This window comes from Cetorhinus maximus, chromosome 16 (assembly GCF_964194155.1).
Source record: "Cetorhinus maximus chromosome 16, sCetMax3.hap1.1, whole genome shotgun sequence".
Lineage (NCBI taxonomy): Eukaryota > Metazoa > Chordata > Chondrichthyes > Lamniformes > Cetorhinidae > Cetorhinus > Cetorhinus maximus.
Window position 1 is genome coordinate 97685337 of NC_135894.1, and position 12245 is coordinate 97697581.

Consider the following 12245-nt stretch of genomic DNA (forward strand, 5'->3'; position numbering starts at 1 on the left):
CCCCCATCCCTCTGACCTCACTCGTTAGTCCATTATGCTCGTTCTACATAAACTGTATTGTGTTTCTCTCCAAGGCAGCCCCTTTGCAATGTAGCCCTGTGTGCTGTTCAGTGAATTAAATTAAAGAGTGGGGTAATTCTAACTGGTCTTTCCAGGAGGGAAACAAATGACTGTGGATCGGTCTTCCATTTTATGCCCTGCACCCCGCCAACCTCAGCCTGAAGACAATGGAAAGGATAATCTCACAGGGTGTAAAATGGACAGCCAACCTAATAATCTATCTTCCACCCAACGCCAATGAATCACACCAATGGCCTTTAGTTTCCAAGAAAAACTCATCATAAATGCAACTTCTCGTTATTGCGGTGGCAGGACCTTTCATCTGCAAGCCAACACTTCATGCCATTATGAGAACAGATTGAACAGACTAGATTTGTGAAGCCTTGAGTATGGAAGAGTAAGGGGTGCGCTGATTTTGGTGTTTAAGCTGATTAGAGTTGATAGTGTAGATAGAAATAAATTATTTCCTCTGATAGGGGGAGTCTAGAACATGGGGGTATAACCTTAAACTTAGAGCCAGGGCATAAAGAGGGGAATTCAGGAAGTAGTTCTTCACACTAAAAGGGTAGTGGAAATCCGGAACTCTCTCCCTCAAAAGTTTTGAGACTGGGCGTCAACTGAAAATTTCAAAACTGAGATTGATCAATTTTTGTTAGGTAAGGGTATTAAGGGATATGGAACCAATTGGGGTTCAGGTACAGATCAGCCATGATCTAGTTAAATACCAGAACAAGACTGAGGGGCTGAATGTCCCCCTCCTGTTCCTGTGAGACCTAATCTGTGATACAACATCTGAACCAAAGGCTCTGAAGCAACCAAATTAAGTTAACTATGTGAGACAGATACGCACCTGTCAATACCCAACTGACAGGTTGAATGTGTACTATCATGGTTACTTTACATAATGTTCAACTGGTCAGATTCGCTCTCAGTCTCTAAGTTGCTTGTTATATTCATATATGATAATATAAGGAAGTCAAGAGTAACTTTAACCTGGCAAGAGCAAAAAGAATATGTGAATAAATAAAGTCAGCTCGCCTATCTATTCTCTTACCCAACAAATACCACGTGACGAAGGGTGGGGAAGGAGGAGTCTTAAAACAGAAGGAAATAAAACAATGGTCATTTTGATTTCCTCAGACTTGTTTTATTCCAGCTTGGTGAATCTGCAGGAAGAAGATGGCTTCTTTAAGGTACAGGGTCAATATTTAGCCTTCAGTTTCTCCATCTTTGCTTGTCATTTTGGTCTGATTTGCACAAAGACCATCATCCTGAGTTTTGGAGCATTTCTGAATGGATGATCCTAGTTTATCAGCCAGCAGGAAAGGATTCAGGTGGCAATACTAGAGTGAGAGAGAGGGGGAAAGAGTTTGTTAGAGTTAGAAACTGTGTTAAAACAAACCTCTGGTAACAATGAACTCTGTTTTAATGTGAGACGTGCCAATGCTGGTGGATGAAACATCCTCCCATATTATGTCATCCATCAGCAAGATTGAGCACTTCCAGATCAACTCTATAGTTGTGGCTTAAAGCTGCTGCTGTGCTGCTCCAACAACATACCTCATCCCCCAGTCCCTGAATGGGCACTTCTCACTGTACCTGCTTCCTCAGTATTTTCTCATTGGTCTTTCCATGACCTCACTGAATGATGCTGCTGCTAATTCAGTTCCAGGGTAATGCTGAGTAACATGCATAAATAAGACTCAGAACCAGAGGAAACCATTCAGGTGGGAGTGGTAAAACTGTGAAGGAGTTTGTAAGTATTTATGTTCCTATGACCTTTTTAAGACAATCTCTTTCAAATTAACACATTGTTATGATCTCTGTAGAGACAAGATAACTTTTAAAAAGAAATTCAAACTCCCAGTTACTAGCTGAAAGAATGACCTGTCAAGATTTCACATGTTAAAACCTTTAACCCTAACAAATGATTAAAAGCACTATTGACTAAACATTTATTTTATTTTTATAGGCAACTTAACTTTAAGCTACAGAAAGGGATATTTCCCTTTTACCCTTGTCGCCTGCTCTCCACAGTCCTTTTTGCAAACAGTCCACAGTTGCTCCTAGCTTCCAATACATTTCTGTATCCCCTCTTTGCCAACTAATAACTTCAAGTGACTGCCTCCCTGGCCCTCTCCTCAGTTTTTGGAGAGTTTCTTAAATCCGCCACCAACATTAAAACTTGTTCCGATTAAACCTCTTCCCCTGGCCATGCCAGGACAAATCTCACAGAATCTGTAGAAGGTTGCAGGGTGTGTCTCTTCAACTATGGATCATCTCTCTCCTGTATCCAGTTTTGGTAGCTCACAAAGCCAAAACAGCCTCTTTTCTCAGCTGACCACGCAGAACTGCTGTTTATCTGTGATAGTCACTGATTTATAGGGAAGCCTGTAACACAATCTCAAAAGTAGCTTCTGCTTCCCTCTTCCCCACGGCAACATGAAACACATTAACCTTGCATCTAGATAGGAATGCTAATTAGTTAGCTTTGATTCCAAATTCCTTTCATCTTAGAAGTAAACGAACAGTTTATAGCACGACAGTTTACAGTTTTCAACTCGATACTTTCAATACCTTTCTGGGACTTTGGGGACTTAAATTCTACTCATTGTAAGCTCAGAGACTGATGCCATTGTCTCCAAGAGTAATTATCTTGCACCTTCTTCTCAGTAAAACAATCTAAGCCTTCCTTTGCTCTTTAACAATCAAACCACCCAGGTTTACCATCGGGCAAACTTCAGAACAGGGCACACAACCTCCCTTCACTTACCCTAAATTTAAAGCTTTAATCCCAAAATATTACTTATAAACCTCATAATTGTAACTACATTCAGGAACAGTTAGTCTTTGAGTAAAAAAGGTTTTCCCAATAAATTAGCTGCTTTAATACACTTTTCATTTTTTAAAAATTCATTCTGATCCCTAGAATAAATAATACCTAGAACTGGAGTTAATCCTTCTAAGCTGATTGAAACAGCCTCATATATCATTGAAGTCCTAGTGGTGAAAGAAATGCTCATATCAGGATTTGATAGGGGAGATCAAGAGAAACTATTTCCTCTGGTACAGGAGTCCAGAACAAGATGGCTTAACTTTAAAATTAGAGCCAGGCCGTTCAAGAGTGATGTCAGAAAGCACCTCTTTATATAAAGGGCGGTGGAAATCTGGAACTCTCTCCCTCAAAAATGCCTCAATACAGAGATTGAAAGATTCTTGTTTGACAAAAGGTATTAAAGGCTATGAAACCAAAGCATGTGGATGGAGTTAAGATACAGATCAGCTATGATCGAATTGGTGGGGGAACATGCTCGAGCGGCTGAATAACCCTCTGCTCTTCCTATGGATAATGAGTTATATAATTCCTCTACACCCCCAGAAAACGTTTGAACAGCAACTCCAATGCTGTAATATACTAGTGCCGAATGACTGTGAATTGGGTCTCAGTCAGCAACATTGTTGAATGGAGAGTGACTGATCTTGCCAGTTTGTCAAATGCAACAGCATCTGGAAGTAGAGATGCCTGGCTGAGGGGAGGAGAAGAAAAACACGATGAAGCTCCAATGTATTCTGCCCCCCTCCACACACCCCACCCCCCCTTCCCTGTCCACAGCACATTAACATAGGGAGCAGTAAGTTCTACGCCTGTCTTCTCTGACAGATTCTCGCAGTTTCTGAAGGACAAGCTCCTTAAAATAAATGTACCCAGAAACAGTTTAACGTCTGTCTTTGAGGAAAGACTTGGGAATTTAAGATTGCTTGTATCTGATCTCGGGATATGGGTGTTGCTGGGAAGGCTGGCATTTATTGCCCATCCCCTGATTGCCTTTGAGAAGATGGTGGTAAACCTACTTCTTGAACTGCTGCAGCCTGTGTGATGGAGGTGTTGGCCTTAAAGGAGGCTTCCCTTTCCAGAAACCCATTGGAGTCTGCCAGGCTTCACCCGGCAATCTCCCCACATGGCAGCGGCCCCTCCCAATGCCAGTAAAATGCCAGTGGGGGCAGGAAGTTACCTTTACTTTACTACTTAATTTGTTTAATTATCTGCCCTCCTCCAGTCAATGGGTGGCTGCACCATTGAGGTCACCACCCCGGGAACATTCCATGGTACTGGGAAGATGTCGGGCTCCCCTCTCAATGCCTTGTGCTGCCAGTTTACCTCTCATTTCCCAACCCAAATTTGAGTAAGCAAGAGGTCTATTTATGGAACAAGCTAGCGAGATGGTGGTAGCAGATATTGCTGATTCATTCAAATGCAAATCAGATGGATGTTGTTCACAAATTAACATTTCAGGATTAATTCACTAGTAATTTGAGGCATGACATGGATAATTGTTTTTTTTTAAAATTCATTTATTGCCCATCCCTAATTGCTGTTGTTCAGAGGGCATTTAAGAGTCAACCACATTGCTATGGAATCACATGTAGGCCAGACCAGTTAAGGATTGCCTTCCCTAAAGGATATTAGTGAACCAGATGGGTTTTTACAAAAATCAGCAATGGTTTCACGGTCATCATCGGATTCTTATTGAATTCAAATTCCACCATCTGCTGTGGTGGGATTCAAACCTGAGAGCCCAGAGCATTACCCTGGGTTTCTGGAATACTTGGCAGTGACAATACCACTATGCCACCGCCTACCCCCACCCAAAGCTCAGGAGCAGCTCAGGAGGAATAGGTACTAAGTTAGCATAGACCAAGGTCAAATCTAAAACCTATGTGACTCAATGACGCTTACCCTCTTGACAACTTCCAGAACTGTGTGCAGTTCATTTTTTTGAGAGAGATCGGGACTGAAAAGTTTTCCCTTACCTGCTGAATGCCGTCTTTTACCGATGCCTCACACTCAATGGGTTGAATAACGAAATGAGAGGCAAAGCGGGAGGTCTTCAGCACCATGGCCAGCTCCCCATCGACCTCCACGGCTTTGTCCTTCTGTGCGAAACAAATGAGGCAGCTGAAAATGAGATACTACAAGTAAAATCGAAAGATAGATGACTGATTCGTCGTCCTCGCCCCTGTATCTGTAACCTTCTCTTTCGTAATGATCTAGGTTAATTTTTATCTACATCATTTTCCATTTCTAACTTCTGTCCTACATCAGTGTGATTGACTTTTAGCTACCCCCTAGAAAGTTAACAGTTGCATTAAACCGCTATTGGCAGTTCAAGCATTCAGCTTTCCACCATTACCCACAGCCAGGGCAAATAGGCATGGACATCGCCAGTGATGCCCACATCCTGAAAATGAAATAGGCACAAATACTTATAACATACACGATCTGAAATAGGGCTTAAAGGTTTGAGTTTGGGCCCCATTCCAGGCACTTACAAAAATCCAGGATGCCATTCCCAGTGAGGTACTGAGGTAGCACTACTCTGTCTTTAGGGCGAGACATTAAACATAAGTCCCCGTCCACTCTCCCAGGTGGCTGAGAAATGTTCCATGGCACTACTTCAAAGAGGAGCAGCAAAGTTCTCCCTTGTGTCCTGGCCAATACTCACCTGCCAACCAACGTTGCTAAACAGATTATCCGGGAATTTATCACATTTCTGTTTGCGGGAGCTTGCTGTGTGTACATTGGTTGACATGTTTTCTGCATTATGACACTTCAAAAATGATACTGCCAGAGTTCTAATGGAAAAGATAAATAGGCTGGTCACGAGGATTTTAAACTAGCAATTGGGGTGGGGTGAGGTCCAAGTGAAAAAGAAACAAAAAGGAAAGATTTTCAGAAGGACTTCTGAATGGTGACATTCAGAAGTTGTGATTTAGGCACTGCAGGTTAAGGGGAAACAAAAAACCTGTGAAGTGATTAAACCAGGAGTAAGAAATAAGAAATGTGTGAGTAAAGGATTAGAGCAGAACAACACATTAAAGTATGGCCCAAACAAGCATTCTTTACTCAAGCACATAGAATGTAAGAAAGAAGGAAATCTTTGCACTTTTATAGCCCCTTTCCTGACCACCAGGTGTCACAAAGTGTTTTACTGCCAATGAAGTATTTTTGAACTGCAGTCACTGTAATGTAGGAAACAAACAAGGAACAAATTGAACAAATTGCAGGCACAAATTCAACTCGGAGGATATGACATGGTAGCAATTAAGGGCCATGCTGCAAGATGGTCAGGACTGGGGACTAAATATACCAGGCTATAAGGTCAATGGGAAAATAGCTGAGGGGGAACAGTAGCATTGGTAATTAAGGATGAAATCACTTTCAAGATAAGAGATGATATAACAAGAGGTAAGCAGGCTCTGTAAACTTAATGGGTTGAATTAAGGAAGAAAGGGATTTAGCACTTTAGCTTATGTATAGGCCCCCTGGTAGCAGTTCTAAAGTGGTAGCTGTATAAATGCTGAGATTAGACAAGCATGTAGTAAAGATAGAGGGGTGTTAATGGAGATTTTGACTTTCATAGATCGGGATAAGCAGACTAGCATATCAGAAGGGTATTGAATTTCCTGGGTGTGTCCAGAACAGTTTTCTGAAGTAACATGTCTGAAAACCAACCAAGGGATAGGGAAAGTAATGAATAATGAGCCAGATGTAATTAACAGCCTAATGGTCTGTGCTTACTTATCTAAGATTTTTCAAAATTCATTCATGGTATGTGGGCGTCGCTGGCTAGGCCAGCATTTATTGCCCATCCTTAATTGTCCTTGAGAAGGCAGTGGTGAGCTGCCTTCTTGAATTGCTGCAGTCCATGTGGTTTGGGAACACGCACAGTGTTGTTAGCGAGGGAGTTCCAGGATTTTGACCCAGTCACAATGAAGCAAAGGCATATATTTCCAAGTCAGGATGGTGAGTGGCTTGGAGAGGAACTTCCAGGTGGTGGTGTTCCCATGTACCTGCTGCCCTTGTCCTTCTAGATGGTAGTGGTCATGGGTTTGGGATGCTGTCTAAGGAGGCTTGATGAGTTCCTGCAGTGCATCTTGTAGATAGTAAACACTACTGGCACTGTTCATCGGTGGTGGTGGAGGGAGTGAATGTTTGTGGATGGGCTGCCAATCAAGTGGGCTGATTTGTCCTGAATGGTGTCAAGTTTCTTGAGTGTTGTGGGAGCTGCGCTCATCCAGGCAAGTGGAGAGTATTCCAGCACACTCCTGACTTGGGCCTTGTAGATAGTGGACAGGTTCTGGGGAGTCAGGAGGTGAGTTACTCTCTGTGGAATTCCCAGCCTCTGACCTGCTCCTGTAGCCACATTATTTATGTGGCTGGTCCAGTTCAGTTTGTGGTCAATGGTAACCCCCAGGATATTGATAGTGGATAATTCAGCACAATATGATGGAGTTCAGTCTAATGTTTGAAAGAGAGAAACATACAAACATATGAACTAGGAGCGGGAGTCAGTCACTCGGCCCTTTGAGCCTGCTCCACCATTCAAAAAGGTCATGGCTGATCTGATTGTGACCTCAACTCCACATTGCCGCCTACCTCCAATAAACTTTCACTCCCTTGCTTATAGACTCTATAATTAAGGATAGGGTGACTGAACACATTGAAAACATTCAGCTGATCAGTGAGAGCCCGCCTGGATTTTTAAAGGGTAGGTCATGCCTGACGAATGTTTTGAAACGGTGTCTAAAGTGGTGGACAGGGGACTACCTATAGATGTTATTTATATGGACTTCCAGGAGGCATTTCATAATGTTCCTCCTTACATAGAGACTGTGAGGCTAAAGTTGAAGCTCATGGAATAAAAGGCCAATTATTGACTTGGTTCAGAGATTGGCTGAGTAACAGGAGACAGTGAGTAGGGATAATGGATAATTAGCAGGGTGTGATTGGTGGTGTCCCACAATGGTATGTGCTGGGGCCTCAAGTATTCATTGTATTTATTAACAACCTAAATGACGGATAGAAAGCCACATATCCAAATTTTCTGATGACATAAGTATAGGTAACATTACATACAGATGGAATGATAAAATTACTCTCCTTTGCAAATGCCAACTGATGCTAAATCAATTCTTAATTTTAACTCTGAGGTTGATAGATCTTTGTTAACTGTTAATGCGTATGGGGAAAAGGGAAGTGTTTGGAGTTATTGCGGATCAGTCATGATCTCATTGAATGGCAGAATATGCTGGAGCAGCTAAATGGCCTATTTCTGTTCCTATGTCCCTATAAACACCCACATGGACCTTGTGGGCCGAATGGACTGCTTCTGTGGTATAAATAATTTGTAATATTTTGTTTGAAAAGTGAAGGAGACAAATATCCATCAGAACAAAAATTGTCTTACATTTATGCAACGCTCTATCGACCCTCTTCAGCCTTCTATAGAAAAGAGGTCATTCTTTTGAAGTGTAGTCACTGTTGTAATGCAGGGAATCCAGCTGACAATTTACACACAGCAAACTCTCACAAACAGCATTAAAATGAATGACCAATTCAAACATTTTAATGATGTCAGTGGAGGGATAACTATTAAGTAGGACACGGGGGAGAACACCCCTTTCTCCTCTCCTTTGAATAGTCTCTTGCATTCACCCAAGAGGGGCGATGGGGCCTTGGTTTAATGTCTCATTTGAAAGATGGCACTTCCAGCAGTGCAGGGCTTCCTCAGTGCTGCACCACAAGTGTCACGTGAGATTTTGTGTTCAAGTCTGTAGAGTGGGATTTGTACCCACAACCTTCTGATTCAAACCTTTAAGCCACACCCAATGAAACTTTGACATCTTCTTGCCTCTCACTTAGGCTGACTTTTTCAGGTGTCTTAGGTAGCGGCTGAAAAGAGACAGAGGCTGAATGATATGGTGAGGTTGTAAAAAGAATTTTCTTAAGCCTTGTCTGACTCAGAGATCACACATTCCTGGAGCTGGTTGAAAAGGAGCTGCATTTTTGCGTGACGTGTTTTTGTAAGGAACTGATAAACCAGTTCAGTTACATAACACAGTACCTACAGCACAGAAACAGGCAATTTAACCCAACATGTCCATGCTAGTCTAAACGAGCCTTTATCTAACCCCGTCAACATATCCCTCTATTCCTTTCTCCCACCTGTTACCTGGCTTCCTCTTATTCTACCCTAGTCGCTGCAAATGCTTCTCATGCCCATGAGTTTCACATTCTCATCACACTCTGGGTAAAGACGTTTCTCCTGAGTTCTATGGGATTTAATAATGACCACCTTATATTTATGATGCTTAGTTGCTGTCTCGTGCGCAAGTGGAAACATCTTCTCTATGTCTATCCTATTGAACCCTATCATATTTATATTAGGTCACCTCCTCAGCCTTCTCTTCCCTAGAGAAAAGAGCCACAGCCCAGAGGTATAACCTCTCAGTTCATTCCAGTAAATCTTTTTTTATACACCTTCTCAGGTGCCTCTATAATATGGTGACCAGGACTGTTCACAGTTGGGTTTAAGATGTTATGTAAGCTTAAGATAGTTTGTCTGCTTTTCCAGTCTATCCCTGTAGAAATGAACGCAGTTTTTCTGTTTGCTTCTTCAGATGGCTTTGTTAACCTGTGTGACGATTTGTGAATCTGTACCCAGTATGGTTCACAGACATCACTAGGCTGCTGTTACCTCGCCTAAATGGCCAATCTTCCTGGGTGAGCTTAGAGAGTGTAAAATCATGCAACCCTAAAGGCACCACAGCTGAACGCAATCCTAACCTTAGCCAACCTCCAGAAGCTTGCATTTTCCTCCAAGGGGTTATGTCACTGGGTAACGGTCACAACTGGGACTTCCAGCTGAATGTCTGCCTCCTTCGTCCAGTGTCACTGGAGCCATTCATAATAGCCCTTATCGTCTTCACAGCTGAGAGCCACTCGGGATCTGGGACTTCTCAGTATTTCCAGTTCGCAGACAAGAACATTATGAGAATCTTATTTACCCAGTGAATGTAAAACTCACTACCGTATCGGCTTTTGAGGTGAATAGCATAGATGCATGTAAGGGGTAACTGGACAAGCACATGAATGAGAAAGGAATAGAAGGATATGTTGATAAGTCTAGATGCAGTAAGGTGGAAGGAGGATCATGTGAAAAGTAAACACCAGCGTCCTGTTGCTGGGGCCGAATGGCCTGTGTCTGTGCTTTGAAATTCCATATAATGGAAGTCCAAATTCAGGAGAGGCAGGAATCCACTAGACTAACAATCAGTAAAGAGAATTGGAGGCATTTGAGTCCAAGTCTACTCTTGCCCACCACCTGCTGGCCAGCTGAAGAGCAGCGCAGGTTTCAGGAATGAATTGTCTCTCCGTTAATCTCAGGCTCCAAGCCAAATTGCACGAGGGAAATGCGCAAGCTGTGGGGAGAATAACCTCACCAAAGAAATCCCTCAATAAAAACTAAACAATCCCTGCAAAACTTACTGGGAGAGAGTGAAGGGAGCCAAGGTGGGCCTGGCCAACTTAGAATAGGCGATTAGGGCTCAGGGCTTGGGTGTGAAACGAGCTTTGTCCAGAGTAATCAGGGACACCTTGGCTCTACGGCAGTGTCTCAGTCAGAAGGCATTGGTCGCCAGTCTTGCAGCAGCAGGATTGCCAGAAAGAAGCTGACAGCCTGTCCATGGTGTCAGCTGTGGCCTCACCTCTGAGCCAGAAGGTTGTGGGTTCATAGTCCCACTCCAGAGACTTGAGCACAGAATTCTATGCTGACATTCCCAGTGTGTGGCTGGAATGGCACCTCCGGCAGTCAGACTAGATTTTCATGCTCAAATCACTGAAGCAGGACATAAACCCACAACCTTCTGACCCAGAGGCCAGAGTGCTACCCACTGAAACATGACTGACCAAGGATTAGTACATAGAAGCAGAAGAGGAGGGGCCGCAGGGCCAAGGATATATCCTCTAGGTATGTGATACAGAGATGTTGAGTGAAATCTTTGATAAAGAGTGCTCCAACTATTAATGCATAAGTACAAGTGAAACAAAGCAAGGGCAGTCTCCTGAGAAAAGACAATGGATGGGAATGGTGTGGCTGACTGTGACTGCATACAGATTATTGAAAGATTATGAGGACAACAGAAAATGTCATGAGAGCTGTCTGAGTGCTGTAAAGGGGGCAGAAGCCTGACTGGAGTTTCAGGAGTTCATGCACAACACCCCTGTAATGGGAGGAGGATGGTAGAGATGTAAGGATAAGCTCAGATAATCTTCTGATCTTTACCATGGTAATAGGGGGAAATGATCACTCACCGACAAATTAACCAAACAATATAATTCAACATACATCACGAGCTTTGATTTAGCTCTAGGTGGTGTGAGCTAACAAAGGATATAGTATATAAAGCTACGGTTTCGATTAAGCCTCCTTACTTTGAAAGCGTGAACAGAATCAAACATCAGCTGGTCCTGGTGGCCAGTAACTGTCCCTTTATACGTGACACAAGCTTTCTTGACATTCCCATCAGAAGGCAGTTTGAAAAAGCGGTAAGTTCCAGACGCATACTTCACAACTCCTGCAAAAGAAAATTATCATAGAGGGTCAAAGAGCAAGCCAATGTAATGTGTGAGATTTCCAGAGAGTAATAGAGGACTGAAAGTATTAGAGAGAGTCATAGAGGGCTGACAGTGCTCCAAAGAGTAATAGAGGACTGACATTGTTGCAGAGAGTAATAGGAGGCTGGCTGTATTACGGAGAGTAATAGGGGACTGGCAGTATTACAGAGTACTGAGTTACTGGCTGATAGCTCTTCAAAGAGTAAGAGCATAGTAACCGCAACAAAGCCACTTACCAGTCTTTTGGAGAAGTTCATCCTTGTGGATTTCAATGTGACTTGCAGTGACAAGGTATGGTGTACTGAATCCGAGCTCCTTCACCAGGCTGATTAAATCCTTCCAGTAGAGAGCACCTGCGAGTCCCTCTCCTGTCCGCAACAAGATAAAGTCCTTGAGAACTGTCAGCCCAGTCTCATGTCCCTCAGCATAGGCCACAACTACTGGAGTAAGGATTCTTGCAACGTGTCCCCTTTGTTAGAATTCAACCCTCATCCTGCAGTCTGACAAATTTATATGCTACGGTGTGTGGGAGTGTGTGAAAGGATGTGGGAACTTAGTGAAAATCAGGACCAACAGTGAATCGCCTCAGCCAACGAGATAAGGATGAAGAAAAAGAAGAGGAATGAACTGAAAAGGAAATCAAGTGAATTTGAGTCAAATTAGAGAAAGGGAAATAAAGGGTGGAATTTAGTGGAGCCGGCTGGAATGGCGGGAGGGCCAGGAGAAT

At 43.0% G+C, this 12245-nt stretch overlaps 1 protein-coding gene across 1 annotated transcript in view; it reads right to left on the minus strand.

Moving 5' to 3' along the window:
• Positions 1–1189: 1189 nt before the first annotated feature.
• The window catches only part of LOC144691836 (arsenite methyltransferase), a 40493-nt gene continuing 29437 nt past the window's right edge, over positions 1190–12245 (minus strand). The window contains exons 7-10 of the mRNA XM_078560376.1: positions 11755–11886; positions 11336–11478; positions 4873–4995; positions 1190–1403 (exon numbers count right to left, since the gene is read on the minus strand). Coding sequence (XP_078416502.1) covers positions 1269–1403; positions 4873–4995; positions 11336–11478; positions 11755–11886 — 533 coding nt within the window. The 3' untranslated portion in view covers positions 1190–1268. The remainder of the gene's footprint in view (positions 1404–4872; positions 4996–11335; positions 11479–11754; positions 11887–12245) is intronic.